At 47.1% G+C, this 16,304-nt stretch overlaps 1 protein-coding gene across 1 annotated transcript; it reads left to right on the top strand.

Annotated features, from left to right (window-relative positions):
* Positions 1-3,909: 3,909 nt before the first annotated feature.
* On the top strand, positions 3,910-5,094 carry LOC311130071 (high-affinity lysophosphatidic acid receptor-like; the record flags this gene model as incomplete). Its single annotated transcript, XM_084162725.1, has 1 exon — positions 3,910-5,094. One exon carries the CDS (start codon positions 3,910-3,912, stop codon positions 5,092-5,094), a length of 1,185 nt encoding a protein of 394 aa, XP_084018851.1.
* Between the last annotated feature and the right edge of the window lie 11,210 nt (positions 5,095-16,304).

The raw sequence follows: 16,304 nt of genomic DNA, 5'->3' as shown, positions 1-16,304 counted from the left end.
ACAGTTTAAGTGTTCTTGAGGCGCGTAATCAACTTTGAGAATGCACTGCCGTCTCTCTCTCCGCCCCCCCCCCCTCGCTCTCTCTCTCTCTCTCTCTCTCTCCGTCTTTCCTTCTCTCTTTCATCTCTCTGTTATATTGCCTTATTTATTCTCTCCATTGGGCCACGTGCCGGTCTTTAGCAGTGGGTGGATTTCATCTAACAAGAGATGGAGGGATGGTGAAATGGGGGAGGGCAGCCTGGTAGCAGCATAGCTATGTTTCTTCAGAACGGGCTCTTCTCATTCCTGTCACATGTATTTATACCAGAGAGTCGTTTCACTCTGACACTGGAGGAAATAGACTTGTAAGTATTCAAGTGATGGTTTGATATTTTATTTAAATGATTGAATTAAACATTTATTTTCCAGTGAGTCATACTGAGACCAAGGTCTCTTTTACAGATGAGCCCTGAATTTCATAAATTACAGAAAATACACACATCAATATCAATATAAAATGCAAGCAGAAAGAAAAACACGGTCATAAAAACAACACATTCATCAGTAATAAGTTCCCCAATCAGCTTTCTGAATTGCCCTAGAGGCACCAGAATATCAAGTTTAAGAACATTTTGAAGATTGTTCCACAAATAAGGTGCAAGAAAACTAAAAGCTGATTTACTTAACTCAGTGGAGACCAAAGGGATTTCTAGAGTTAGACATCCCTGAGAACGGGTGTGTATGTGGGCCACAACAGCCCCTCTCACACACGGACAATGTAATGTCACAGACATTTGCGGGTAACGGAAGGGATGGGGGGTCCTTGTTGCTGTGGAACTGATTACCTGTTTGCCTCAGTAACAATCAGTTACACTTTTGATGCAAGGTCTTGTATGAGAATCCACAGCCATTTTCCAAGGAATCATTACTATTGAATTTTCCTTTGTAAGACTTGAGGCAGTGATATCACTGTTCAAAAGCTTGAAGCTCAAATCAAAGCTTGAAGCAGTGATATCACCCCCCCCATAATGTTGACACAGTGATCCTGTCTTCCAGGTTGTCACCTTCCTGTCTTAGAGCTGCGTAGCTGGAGAAGAATGTGTTGAGAAGGGCTCCATGGAACAGGGTACATTTACGGGGTAAAGGAACCACTTGGTGCATCATAATGGAGTGCTGAAAGCCAGAGTATTCCCCAACCCTGTCCTCCACATCACCCCCAGAGTGAGAGAAAGGGTTGAAACCATAGCAACTGCTGTGTCCTGTGAGTGAGATCTTTTGAAGATGCCACACTTTCATCTGGATTACATTCAGTAGTGGAGCTGCACCAGCGGATGAGATTTTGCCTCGTGAACAAGATCTGTGTGTATGTGTGTGTGTAATGTATCGATCTATGTGTGTACATATCGCTGTGTGTATGCAGTCACAGCTAGGCTCATCAAGGCTGTCAATGATCAACCAGGCTCAGGTTTTCAGCAACATGAACAACATTGTATATTCTCTCCCATCTGTGAGCATCACTCATAAAAAGGGTGACTGCCTGGAAATATAGAAAACAACAACAACTATGATAATACTACAAGTATGGACAAATAAAATTGTATTTGTCACATGCTTCATAGACAACAGGTGTAGACTAACAGTGAAATGCTTACTTACGGGTCCATTTACAGATAAGATAAAAAATAAAATAGAAATAGAAGAATAAATACGGAGTGAATAGCGAATAAAAATAAAGAGTAAAAATAACAGTTTTATATAGGGAGTAGAAAATAACATGGCTATATACAGGGAGTACCAGTACCGAGTCGATGTGCAGGGGTACGAGGTATTTGTCCACAGCCAATAGCACTACTAGTAATTCACATTGGACAAGACCATAGCGAATGTCGGCCGTGCGCAGTAGATCATCTGCTGGGTGTCGATGAACAGTGGCTACTCAAGAAATCGGCGCAGTCTGTTTTGTTCTTAAGGAACTACACTACCAGTCAAAAGTTTGGACACACCTACTCATTCAAGGTTTTTTAAACTATTTTTTTACATTGTAGAATAATAGTGAAGACATCAAAACTATGAAATAACACATATGGAATCATGTAGTAACCAAAAAAGTGTTAAACAAATCAACATAGCCACCTTGATGACAGCTTTGCACACTCTTGGTATTCTCTCAACCAGCTTCATGAGGTTGTCACCTTGAATGCATTTCAATTCACAGGTGTGCCGTCTTAAAAGTTAATTTGTGGAATTTCTTTCCTTCTTAATGCGTTTGACCCAATCAGTTGTTTTTTGACAAGGTATAAAGAAGATAGCCCTATTTGGTAAAAGACCAAGTCCATATTATGGCAAGAACAGATCAAATAAGCAAAGAGAAATGATAGTCCATCATTACTTTAAGCCATGAAGGTCAGTCAATACGGAACAGTTCAAGAACTTTGAAAGTTTCTTCAAGTGCAGTCGCAAAACCATCAAGCGCTATGATGAAACTGGCTCTCATGAGGACCGCCACCGGAATGGAAGACCCAGAGTTACATCTGCTGCAGATTATAAATTCATTAGAGTTACCAGCCTCAGAAATTGCAGCCTAAATAAATGCTTCACAGAGTTCAAGTCACAGACACATCTCAACATCAACTGTTCAGAGGGGACTGTGTGAATCAGGCCTTCATGGTCGAATTGCTGCAAAGAAACCACTACTACTAAAGGACACCAATAATAAGAAGAGACCTGCTTGGGCCAAGAAACACGAGCAATGGACATTAGACCAGTGGAAATGTGTCCTTTGGTGTGGAGTCCAAATTTGAGATTTTTGGTTCCAACCGCCGTGTCTTTGTGAGACGCGGTGTGGGTGAACGGATGATCTCCGCATGTGTGGTTCCCTCCGTAAAGCATGGAGGAGGAGGTGTTATGGTGTTGGGGTGCTTTGCTGGTGACACTGTGATTTATTTAGAATTCAAGGCACACTTAACCAGCATGGCTACCACAGCATTCTGCAGCGATACACCATCCCATCTGGTTTGGGCTTATTTTATTTATATTTTTTAAATTTTTTAGTCATTTAGCAGACGCTCTTATCCAGAGCGACTTACAGGAGCAATTAGGGTTAAGTGCCTTGCTCAAGGGCACACCGACAGATTTTTCACCTAGTTGGCTCAGGGATTAGAACCAGCGACCTTTCGGATACTGGCACAACGCTCTTAACCACTAAGCTACTTGCCGCCCTAGTTAGTGGCTTAGTGGGACTATCATTTGTTTTTCAACAGGACAATGACCCAACACACCTCCAGGCTGTGTAAGGGCTATTTTACCAAGAAGGAGAGTGATGGAGTGCTGCATCAGATGACCTCCATAATCCCCCGACCTCAACCCAGTTGAGATGGTTTGGGATGAGTCGGACCACAGAGTGAAGGAAAAGCAGCCACCAAGTGCTCAGCGTATGTGGGAACTCCTTCAAGACTGTTGGAAAAGCATTCCAGGTGAAGCTGGTTGAGAGAATACCAAGAGTGTGCAAAGCTGTCATCATGGCAAAGGGTGGCTATTTTGAAGAATCTCAAATATAAAATACATTTTGATTTGTTTAACACTTTTTTGGTTACTGCATGATTCCATATGTGTTATTTCATAGTTGTGATGTCTTCACTATTATTATACAATGTAGAAAATAGTAAAAATAAAGAAAAACCCTTGAATGAGTAGGTGTGTCCAAACTTTTGACTGGTACTGTATGTTGCACTCAAATGTATCTGGTACGCAGGATTTGTTCCTACATGTTTCTTATGTGTATCATTTTGCTCCTGTTTCAGACCTTGCCATCAATGAGGAGACCAGGACTTGGGACTGACAGAGGAAGCTTTGACAACAACACAACCTCAGACAAAATAACAATGATGCGTATCCAGGGTCAGACTGACTGGTAGACTGGTAACCATCGCCATGGCGTTTTGCAACGGCAGCCTGCTGGCTAGGTGTGCCCCCCTGATGGAGCCGGACGAGGAGGAAGGGGTGGTGATTTCGCCGCCGCCGCCGCCAGGGGTTGGGGCTACTAGTCCCCTAATGCCTGTCACCCTGCGTGTGATGCTGGCCGCCATCATGATCTTCATGATCACCATTGGTTTCCTGGGCAACGCCATCGTGTGTCTGATCGTCTACCAGAAGCCCGCCATGCGTTCCGCCATCAACCTGCTCCTCGCCACACTGGCGTTCTCTGACATCATGCTCTCGCTGCTTTGCATGCCCTTCACTGCCGTTACCATGGCTACAGCTGACTGGCGCTTCGGGGGAGGGTTCTGCCGTGCTTCCGTTATGCTCTACTGGCTCTTTGTCCTGGAAGGCGTGTCCATCCTCCTCATCATTAGCGTAGACCGCTTCCTCATCATCGTTCAGCGGCAGGACAAGCTGACGCCGCACCGCGCCAAGCTGCTCATCGTCGCTTCCTGGGCGCTGTCCCTCTGTGTGGCGCTCCCGTCCGTGATCGGCTGGCGGGCGGGCGCGGCAGGTGTGATGGGCATCAGGGAGGCCTGGGCACCACAGTGCGTGCTGGGCTACAGTGAGTCGCTGTCCGACCGCAGCTACACGGTGCTGCTGGCAGTGGCTGTGTTCTTTGTGCCGTTCGGCATCATGCTCTACTCCTACCTGTGCATCCTCAACACGGTGCGCCGCAATGCCCTACGCATCCACAACCACACCTCTGACCAGGCCAGCCTTCCAGCCCTCAACCAGGTCAGCAAGCTGGGCCTTACCGGCCTGCAACGGCCCCCCAAGGTCAACATGGACATGAGCTTCAAGACCCGGGCCTTCACCACCATCCTCATCCTCTTCATCGGCTTCTCTGTGTGCTGGCTGCCCCACACTGTTGTCAGTCTGCTGGCTGTGTTCAGCCGAAGGTTCTACTTCAGCCCGGCTTTTTACCCTGTCAGTGTGGGGGCACTTTGGCTCAGCTACCTGAAGACGGTTTTTAACCCTGTCATCTACTGCTGGAGGATCAGGAAGTTCCGGGAGGCGTGTCTGGAGTTTATGCCCAAGAGCTGCAGGCTGTGTCCCAGGTTGCCGGGCCGGAGCCGCAGGAGGGTGAGGCCCAGTAACATCTACGTGTGCAGTGAGACCCAGTCGGCTGTGTGAGGAACTAACGCTCCCTCTGAGAACACTTTCTGGTAACAGTGTAAAGCAGAGGTCACCAACCCTGGTCTTGAAGAGCAACAGGGTGCTCCACTGGTGTGAAGGACCTGATATACCCGCTATATGATTTGTTAAGACATCAACATGTCAGCAGGATAGACAGCTTGCTGCTGAAACATTGCTGTCTTCTGATTTTTTGTATTTATCTGAGCAAGAGTAGTCAGGACAGTACATTCTTGTATTTTTACCTCCCGAGTGGTTTGAATCCAGGCTCTGTCGTAGCAGGCCGCAACTGGGAGACCCATGGGGCGGTGCACAATTGGCCCAGCGTTGTCCAGGGTAGGGGAGGGAGTGGCCGGCAGGGATGTAGCTCAGTTGGTAGAGCATGGTGTTTGCAACACCAGGGTTGTGGGTTCGATTCCCACGGGGGGTCAGTATAAAAAATGTAATAATAATGTATGCACTCACTAACTGTAAGTCGCTCCGGATAAGAGCGTCTGCTAAATGACTAAAATGTAAATGTATTTTGTCTAAAGAGCTGTGGACACTGGACAGCCGTGAACAGAGGGACTCTCTGTCTTTGTGTGACTGTGTTTTTATCCCTTCTCCTAAAAAATACATGAAGAGAGTACAAATGATGCACAACCGGGAACAGAGTATTCTATTGAACCATTTCCCAGTTTTTTACCCAGATGGCTGTTTTATATGTCTAATACTAAAAGTAAATGAAAAGGTTGAACCTGTTATCGAACACAGACCACATTAAGCTGTCCCCTACAATGTCAATGGTTGTGTTGCTGGGATACTGAAGACCTCTATTGATTGTAGGTTGCAGAATGTATTTATTTGTGTGAAACCCATATCTGACCCATATCTTCCACAGCAGAACACACAGTCTGTGCTGTATGTAATTAATCTCCATCTGTACAATGGTTAAACTATTTACTGAGAGTAGTTCCAATCTAGGGCATGCCATGTCAACTCATACACTTTGCGTAAAGTGTGATTATCTCAATTATTGTGCCTTAGTTGAAAGAAAAAACACATGTTCTGGATGTACACATCAATGCCCAGGAAGTAGGCACAGATCTAGCATTAGCTTGCCTTACCCAAACTCATAGTCATAATAACCTTAAGATAGTGCCTAAATAGATCACGGAACAGGCCTTAGATCTGTCTGAAAGGAACATAGTTTACTTTTTTCAGCGTTTCTTTCCATTCGTCCACACTGCGCTGCGAGAACTGACTGAGAGAAAACACCTCTATGAATCTTTGTTCGATTTTCATAACAGAGCAGAAAAAAAGTATCTATAAAATCATGTTTATCACTGGTTTAGATAATGTGAAGGACACATAGACAAAGTGGAAGGACATAAGGAAAGGAAGCCACTATAGATAATCGAGACGTAGCCCATTTGAGCCTCCTCCTTAGCCTTGTTACCTTGATGATTGGTGGGCTTCGAGGGGAGAGCGAAGATGGCGGATGGCGAAATGACGCGAGACAGAAAGAAGGGCACGAGGTACAAACCTTACAAACTGACGTCTGTGAAATACAAGCCGAGTACTTTCAAGTACAGGAGAGATAATTACATGTTCCTCTCCGGACAACCCTGACCAGTCGACGGATAGTGAAATCTCAGAAATTGAACCTGACAAGTGAAGAGGAAGAACCTGCGCAGACAGGTGAGGTGAAGGCTTACGAGCTTCACCCCAATGATCAGGAAAATGCCTGAGATGACTCTGGCCCAGTGGGAGTATGATATGTGGAAAAGGTGGATCCATGTCTTTTGGCCGATCCGTTTGTGTTATCAGGTTGGATGAAGAAGGATCTATGCGTTTCACAACTCGGGACGAAAGCTGTGTCCTGCTTTGCTCTCCGGAGCAGAGTGCCACTGAAAGGAGTGATAACTGGGGTGGCATTGAGTGTTGAGGTGGATTGACTAAAGTTGAGGATCCTCGGTGTCTGTGATACACGCCGTTTGGTGCGACACAGACCTGGTGGCGAGTGCGAGACTGAGGAAACCCTGTCTGTCCTTCTGAGTTTTGATGCAGTCTGTTTGCCTGATAAAGAGCTTTTGTTTCAAACCCACTATGGTGTTTCAGGTGCCAAGTTTATGGTCAATTTGCTGCAGTATGTAGGAGGGAGATTCCGAGGTGTGAGAAATGTGCAGGAGGGCATGGGACAAAGGAGTGTGTACACTCTTAGAAACAAGGCTTCCAAAAGGGTTCTTCGGCTGTCCCCATAGGGGAACCCTTTTTGGTTCTAGGTAGAACCCTTTTTGGTTCCAGGTAGAACTCTTTCGGGTTCTATGTAGAACCCTCTGTGGAAAGGGTTTTACATGGAACCCAAAAGGGTTCTACCTGGAACCAAAAAGGGTTCTTCAAAGGCATCTCCTATGGGGACAGACGAAGAACCCTTTTAGGTTCTAGATAGCGCCTTTTGTTTTCTAAGACTGTAGTTTTGGTGGAAAGAGTGGTGTGTTTCAATTATGAGCGTGGCCATGTTGCTGGGGAACAGAAATGTCCTGTGCTCAGTAAGGTTGGCTTCTTGGCGTTTATTGCTATGGTCATTAATTGTACCGCACAGATGGAAAGGAAATCCCAGAAGATTGAATTGGTAGTAGCAGCAGCGCATACCTTTTTGGGTGGCAGAGATTTTAGTGCAGAAGAACTACAGAAGGTTTTGAGAGAAGGGGTTCCAGCCTCCCAGGCCGACGCCCTGGTGTAGGATCTGTTAGGGCCAAAGTTGTGGGAAGGGGTGGTGGGGGTGTGGTGGGGATAGTGGTATATACAGTGGGGAGAACAAGTATTTGATACACTGCCGATTTTGCAGGTTTTCCTACTTACAAAGCATGTAGAGGTCTGTAATTTTTATCATAGTTACACTTAAACTGTGAGAGACGGAATCTAAAACAAAAATCCAGAAAATCACATTGTATGATTTTTAAGTAATTAATTTGCATTTTATTGCATGACATAAGTATTTGATCACCTACCAACCAGTAAGAATTCCGGCTCTCACAAACCTGTTCGTTTTTCTTTAAGAAGCCCTCCTGTTCTCCACTCATTACCTGTATTAACTGCACCTGTTTGAACTCGTTACCTGTATAAAAGACACCTGTCCACACACTCAATCAAACAGACTCCAACCTCTCCACATTGGCCAAGACCAGAGAGCTGTGGAAGGACATCAGGGATAAAATTGTAGACCTGCACAAGGCTGGGATGGGCTACAGGACAATAGGCAAGCAGCTTGGTGAGAAGGCAACAACTGTTGGCGCAATTATTAGAAAATGGAAGAAGTTCAAGATGACGGTCAATCACCCTCGGTCTGGGGCTCCATGCAAGATCTCACCTCGTGGGGCATCAATGATCATGAGGAAGGTGAGGGATCAGCCCAGAACTACACGGCAGGACCTGGTCAATGACCTGAAGAGAGCTGGGACCACAGTCTCAAAGAAAACCATTAGTAACACACTACGCCGTCATGGATTAAAATCCTGCAGTGCACGCAAGGTCCCCCTGCTCAAGTCAGCGCATGTCCAGGCCCGTCTGAAGTTTGCCAATGACCATCTGGATGATCCAGAGGAGGAATGGGAGAAGGTCATGTGGTCTGATGAGACAAAATAGAGCTTTTTGGTCTAAACTCCACTCGCCGTGTTTGGAGGAAGAAGAAGGATGAGTCCAACCCCAAGAACACCATCCCAACCGTGAAGCATGGAGGTGGAAACATCATTCTTTGGTGATGCTTTTCTGCAAAGGGGACAGGACGACAGCACCGGAAGGATGGATGGGGCCATGTATCGCGAGATCTTGGCCAACAACCTCCTTCCCTCAGTAAGAGCATTGAAGATGGGTCGTGGCTGGGTCTTCCAGCATGACAACGACCCGAAACACACAGCCAGGGCAACTAAGGAGTGGCTCCGTAAGAGGCATCTCAAGGTCCTGGAGTGGCCTAGCCAGTCTCCAGACCTGAACCCAATAGAAAATCTTTGGAGGGAGCTGAAAGTCCCTATTGCCCAGCGACAGCCCCGAAACCTGAAGGATCTGGAGGAGGTCTGTATGGAGGAGTGGGCCAAAATCCCTGCTGCATTGTGTGCAAACCTGGTCAAGACCTACAGGAAATGTATGATCTCTGTAATTGCAAACAAAGGTTTCTGTACCAAATATTAAGTTCTGCTTTTCTGATGTATCAAATACTTATGTCATGCAATAAAATACAAATGAATTACTTAAAAATCATACATTGTGATTTTCTGGATTTTTGTTTTAGATTCCGTCTCTCACAGTTGAAGTGTACCTATGATAAAAATTACAGACCTCTACATGCTTTGTAAGTAGGAAAACCTGCAAAATCGGCAGTGTATCAAATACTTGTTCTCCCCACTGTATATATATATATATATATATATATATACAGTGCCTTCCAAAAGTATTCATCCCCCTTGGCATTTTTCCTATTTTGTTACATTACAACCTGTAATATAAATTGATTTTTATTTGGATTTCATGTAATGGACATACACAAAATAGTCCAAATTGGTGAAGTGAAATGAAAAAATTACTTGTTTCAAAAAATTCAAAAAGATAAATAACAGAAAAGTGGTTTGTGCATATGTATTCACCCCCTTTGCTATGAAGCCGCTAAATAAGATCTGGTGCAACCAATTACCTTCAGAACTTAATTCACCTGTGTGCAATCTAATTGTCACATGATCTCAGAATATATACACCTGTTCTGAAAGGCCCCAGAGTCTGCAACACCACTAAGCAAGGGGCACCACCAAGCAAGCGGCACCATGAAGACCAAGGAGCTCTCCAAACAGGTCAGGGACAAAGTTGCAGAGAAGTACAGATCAGGGTTGGGTTATAAAAAAATATCAGAAACCTTGAACATCCCACAGAGCACCATTAAATCCATTATTAAAAATTTGAAAGAATATGGCACCACAACAAACCTGCCAAGAGAGGGCTGCCCACCAAAACCCACGGACCAGGCAAGGAGGGCATTAATCAGAGATGCAATAAAAAGACCAAAGATAATCCTGAAGGAGCTGCAAAGCTCCACAGCGGAGATTGGAGTATCTGTCCATAGGACCACTTTAAGCCGTACACTCCACAGCGCTGGTCTTTATGGAAGAGTGGCCAGAAAAAAGCCATTGCTTAAAGAAAAAATAAGCAAACACGTTTGGTGTTTCGCCAAAAGCCATGTGGGAGACTCCCCAAACATATGGAAGAAGCTACTCTGGTCAGATGAGACTAAAATTGAGCTTTTTGGCCATCTGGTGCAAACCCAACACCTCTCATCACCCCGAGAACACCATCCCCACAGTGAAGCATGGTGGTGGCAGCATCATGCTGTGGGGATGTTTTTCATCGGCAGGGACTGGGAAACTGGTCAGAATTGAAGGAATGATGGATGGCGCTAAAGACAGGGAAATTCTTGACGGAAACCTGTTTCAGTCTTCCAGAGATTTGAGACTGGGACGGAGGTTCACCTTCCAGGAGGACAATGACCCTAAGCGTACTGCTAAAGCAACACTTGAGTGGTTTAAGGGGAAACATTTAAATGTCTTTGAATGGCCTAGTCAAAGCCCAGACCTCAATCCAATTGAGAATCTGTGGTATGACTTAAAGATTGCTGTACACCAGCGGAACCCATCCAACTTGAAGGAGCAGTTTTGTGTTGAAGAATGGGCAAAAATCCCAGTGGCTAGATGTGCCAAGCTAATAGAGACATACCCCAAGAGACTTGCAGCTGTAATTGCTGTAAAAGGTGGCTCTACAAAGTATTGACTTTGGGGGGGGGGGGGGTGAATAGTTATGCACGCTCAAGTTTTCAGTTTGTTGTATTATTTCTTGTTTGTTTCACAATAAAAATATTTTGCATCTTCAAAGTGGTAGGCATGTTGTGTAAATCAAATGATACAAACCCCTCAAAAATCCATTTTAATTCCAGGTTGTAAGGCAACAAAATAGGAAAAATGCCAAGGGGGGTGAATACTTTCGCAAGCCACTGTGTATATATATATATATATATATATATATATATATATATATATATATATATATATGGTTAGATGGTGGAGCAATTTCCTTTTTTTCTTCCCATTTCGCTTTTCTGTGAACAAATGTGCAATGCACTTTCTGAACTGTGAAAGGCAGCAATTCGCAACAAAGCATCTAGTCAAACGATAGAAGAGAAGCAGAAGAGAGTGCCAGAGATAGACAGACTTGTAAATTAGTCTAAGGAACAGAAGTTGTGTTTTGAAGAAACGCCATCATTCCGAAGGACAAGCAATACAGCGAATGAAGGCGCGACATGAGCGTGGTGGACGGATAGATGTGGTTATGGACAGCGAGGAAGAAGGAGACGAGCCGAGTGCAGTGGGAAGATGTGTGCCAAGTACAAACCGTATTCTGCTCTCTCTCTGATAGCTCAGTGAGGATGAATTACCTGTGGTGGCCGGTGTGGTGACGACCTCGGAGTCTGAGCCTCACCCTGATGGTCATGCGAAGGATGATTCGGGCCCAGTAGGAGTGACATTATTTGAGAAAGTGGATCCCTGCCTTTTGGCTGATCCATATGTAGTCTCAGGCTGGGTAGAAAATAAGTTGGGTACTGTTAAATCGGTGAAGGTAGCTCGAAGTGGACTTGATTTTCTGTGTTTCTTCTGTCCAGAGGGACAAGACCTGTGACTTGCTTTGCTCTCCGGAGCAGGGCACCTTTGAAAGGAGTGATTACTGTGGTGGCGTTAAGTGTTGAGGTGGAGCAACTGAAATAGAAAATTCCCTGTGTCTGTGATGCCCGCCGTTTGGTGTGACGCAGATCCGGTGGCGAGCGTGGTGAAACTGAGAAGACATTGTCTGTCCTTTTGAGTTTTAAAGTAGTCTTTACCTGATGAAGTCATGTTAGGATACGTCAGTTATCCAGTGAGAGCTTTTGTGCCGAACCCACTAAGGTGTTTCAGATGCCAAGCTTATGGTCATGTTGAAGCAGTGTGTACGAGGGAGATTCCGAGATGTGAGAAGTATGCAGGAGGGCATGGGACAAAGGAATGTGTAATATTCGTGGAAAAAGCTGGGTTTGTCAATTGTGGGGGTGCCCATGTTGCTGGGGATCAGAAGTGCCCGGTGTGAGAGAGACAGGTTGAGGTTGCCAGGGTCAGACTAGAACAGAAGGTGTCATATGCTGAGGTAGTGAAGAGAGCAGAGGATGATGGGTCAAGGGTGAGTAGTAGGCCTAGGCCAATATAGAGTGATATGAATTTGTGCATCAGCAAGGTTGGCTTCTTAGCATTCATTGCCATGGTTATCAACTGTACCACAGAAATTGAATGTAAATCACAGAAAATAGATGTTGTGGTGGCAGCAGCAGAGAAGTACTTGGGTGTACACGCTTTTACTGCAGAAGAGTTACAAGGTGTGTTGAACGAAAGAGTCCTGTCCTCCCAGGCCGTCGGCCTGGTGTAGGATCAGTTAGGGTCAAAGTAGTGGAATGGGGAGGTGATTTGAATTGTTATGAAATAGTGGTATATAGGTGTAAGGTTTCCTTTCCTTTCCCCCTTCCTTTTTTATTTTTGTATCACAAAATGTAACGTGATTGACCACACACTACAGCACAGTAGGTGGCAGCATGCACAAACAAAATGTGTGAACGCCATGATACCAAAGAAGAAGAAAGTGTCTAGTCAGCCGGAAAACCACAGAAAGAAGAAGAAGATTGGTGGATAATTTTTTTTATGTTAGGACCAATGGTTAGGATAAAGATGAGTCTGTCACAATAGGAGAGACATTGTTGGAGAAAGTGGACCCCTGCCTTTTGGCTGATCCATATCTGGTTTCAGGGTGGGTGACAACGGAGTTGGGTGCTGTGGAATTGCTGAAGGTAACACAAAGTGGTCTTGTGATGATTGTTTGTGTTTCTGCCAGTCAGAGGGAGCAGGTGCTCCGCGCCACACGAATGGGGACAAGAGCTGTGACTTGTTTTGCTCTCAAGAAAAGGGCGCCATTGAAAGGAGTGATTACTGGGGTAACGGTAAATGTGAAAGTGGACCAACTGAAGGGGAAAATTCCCAGTGTTTGTGATGATAGTAATTTGGTGTGACGCAGACAGGGTGGCATGAGTGGTGAAACAGAAGAGTCATTGTTCTTTTGAGTTTTGGTGTTTTCCCAACAAAGTGATGTTAGGATATTTCAGTTATTCCCTCCGAGCTTTTGTGCCAAATCCATTATGTTGTTACATGTGACACTCTGGCTCTGGGACTTTTATATTTGAGCCAGGGTGTATTTGTTTTGTTGGGTTTTGGTTTGGTTATGTTGGGTTTTGGGTGTATTTCTATGTTTGCAGTTCTGTGGGGTTTATGTCTAGGTTTGGTCAATGACTCCCAATCGGAGGTAACGAGTGTCAGCTGTCGGCTCGTTATCTCTGATTGGGAGCCATATTTAATCTGATTGTTTTCCTGTGGGAATTGTGGGTTTTTGTTCCAAGTTCAGTCATTGTCACTGTGGACTTCACTATCGTCTTTTGTTTTGTATTGACGTGCTTTACTAATTAAAGTCATCATGTTCACTCAACGCGCTGCGTATTGGTCTGCTCCCTTTCAAGACGGTCGTGACAGAAAAACCCACCTTAAAAGGACCAAGCAGCGTGTCAAGCGGCAACAGGACCTACCTACACAGGATTTATGGACGCCTCCAAAGGATTCATGGACATGGGAGGAGATACGGGCTGGAAAGGGTCCTTGGGCACAACCGGGAGAATATCGCCGCCCTCGTGAAGAGCTGGAGGCAGCTAAAGCCGAGAGGAGGTGGTATGAGGAGGCAGCACGGAGTCGAGGCTGGAAGCCCGTGGGTACTACCCAAAAATTTCTTGGGGGGGGGCTAAAAGGGAGTGTGGCGAAGTCAGGTAGGAGACCTGCGCCTACTCCCTGGACTGACCGTGGAGAGCGAGAGTACGGGCAGACACCGTGTTACGCAGTAGAGCGCATGGTGTCTCCTGTACGCAGGCATAGCCCGGTTCGGTACATTCCAGCTCCACGTATCGGCCGGGCTAGATTGAGCATTGAGCCGGATGTCATGAAGCCGGCCCAACGCATCAGGCCACCAGTGCGTCTCCTCGGGCCGGCTTACATGGCACCAGCCTTACGCATGGTGTCCCCGGTTCGCCTACATAGCCCGGTGCGGGTTATTCCTCCTTCCCGTACTGGTCGGGCGATGGGGAGTATACAACCAGGTAAGGTTGGGCAGGCTCAGTGCTCAAGGGAGCCAGTACGCCTGCACGGTCCGGTATTTCCGGCGCCACCTCCCCGCTCCAGTCCAGTACCACCAGTGCCTACACCACGCACCAGGCCTCCTGTGTGTCCCCAGAGTCCTGTGCGTCCTGTTGCTGCTCCCCGCACTAGCCCTGAGATGCGTGTCCTCAGCCCGGGACCACCAGTTCCGGCACCACGCACTAGGCCTTATGTGCGTCTCGGCCGGCCAGAGTCTGCCGTCTGCCCAACGGCGCCTGAACTGCCCGTCTGCCCAACGGCGCCTGAACTGCCCGTCTGCCCAACGGCGCCTGAACTGCCCGTCTGCCCAACGGCGCTTGAACTGCCCGTCTGCCCAACGGCGCCTGAACTGCCTGTCTGCCCAACGCCGTCTGAACTGTCCGTCTGCCAAGCGCTGCATAAGCCGCCCGTCTGCCATGAGCCTTCAGAGCCGTCCGCCAGACCGGAGCCGCTAGAGCCTTCCGCCAGACAGGATCAGCCAGAGCCTTCCGCCAGACAGGATCAGCCAGAGCCTTCCGCCAGACAGGAGCCGCTAGAGCCTTCCGCCAGACAGGATCAGCCAGAGCCTTCCGCCAGACAGGAGCAGCCAGATCCGTCGGCCAGCCATGAGCAGCCAGATCCGTCGGCCAGCCATGAGCAGCCAGATCCGTCGGCCAGCCATGAGCAGCCAGATCCGTCGGCCAGCCATGAGCAGCCAGATCCGTCAGCCAGCCATGAGCAGCCAGATCCGTCAGCCAGCCATGAGCAGCCAGATCCTTCAGCCAGCCATGAGCCGTCCAGCCAGGATCCGCCAGAGCCGTCCAGCCAGGATCCGCCAGAGCCAGCCAGCCAGGATCCGCCATTGAGTCCGGTGCTGTCCCTTAGCCCGGTGCTGCCCCTTATCCTGGTGCTGCCCCTTAGTCCGGTACTGCCCCTTAGTCCGGTGCTGCCCCTTAGTCCGGTGCTGCCCGTTAGTCCGGTGCCGCCCCTTAATCCAGTGGGGTTTAGTTGGGGGGTGGTCATATGGAGGAGGCTACGGAAGCGGATAGTGACTAAGGTGGGGTGGGGACCACGACCAGGGCCAGAGCCGCCACCGTGGACAGACGCCCACCCAGACCCTCCCATAGACTGTATGCTGGTGCGCCCGGAGTTCGCACCTTTAGGGGGGGGTACTGTGACACTCTGGCTCCGGGACTTTTATATTTGAGCCAGGGTGTATTTGTTTTGTTGGGTTTTGGTTTGGTTATGTTGGGTTTTGGGTGTATTTCTATGTTTGCAGTTCTGTGGGGTTTATGTCTAGGTTTGGTCAATGACTCCCAATCGGAGGTAACGAGTGTCAGCTGTCGGCTCGTTATCTCTGATTGGGAGCCATATTTAATCTGATTGTTTTCCTGTGGGAATTGTGGGTTTTTGTTCCAAGTTCAGTCATTGTCACTGTGGACTTCACTATCGTCTTTTGTTTTGTATTGACATGCTTTACTAATTAAAGTCATCATGTTCACTCAACGCGCTGCGTATTGGTCTGCTCCCTTTCAAGACGGTCGTGACATTACAGGTGTCAAGCTTATGGGCATGTGACAGCAGTGTGTAGGAGGGAGGTTCCTAGGTGTGAGAAATGTGCAGAAGGGCATGAGACAAAATAATTGTGTAGTATTGGGGAAAGAAGCGGTATGTGTTATTTGTAGGGGTGCCCATGGGGCTGGGGATCAGAAATGTCCGGTGTGAGAGAGGAAGGTTGAGATTACCAGGGTTAGAGTAGTGCACAGGGTCGTATGCTGAGGCAGTGAAGGAAGTAGAGGAAGATAGGTCAAGGGGGAGGGATCCTGAGAGGATTTGTGTGAGTAGTAGATCTGTGCCAATACAGAGGGATAGGCCAACGAGTGATATATGCAGTAAGATTGGCTTTCTAGCGTTCATAGTAATGGTTATCAGATGTACCGCAGGGATGGAACGTAAGTCGCA

This window comes from Coregonus lavaretus, assembly GCF_964263955.1.
Source record: "Coregonus lavaretus genome assembly, chromosome: 5".
Lineage (NCBI taxonomy): Eukaryota > Metazoa > Chordata > Actinopteri > Salmoniformes > Salmonidae > Coregonus > Coregonus lavaretus.
This window is presented reverse-complemented; position numbering and strand designations above follow the sequence as displayed.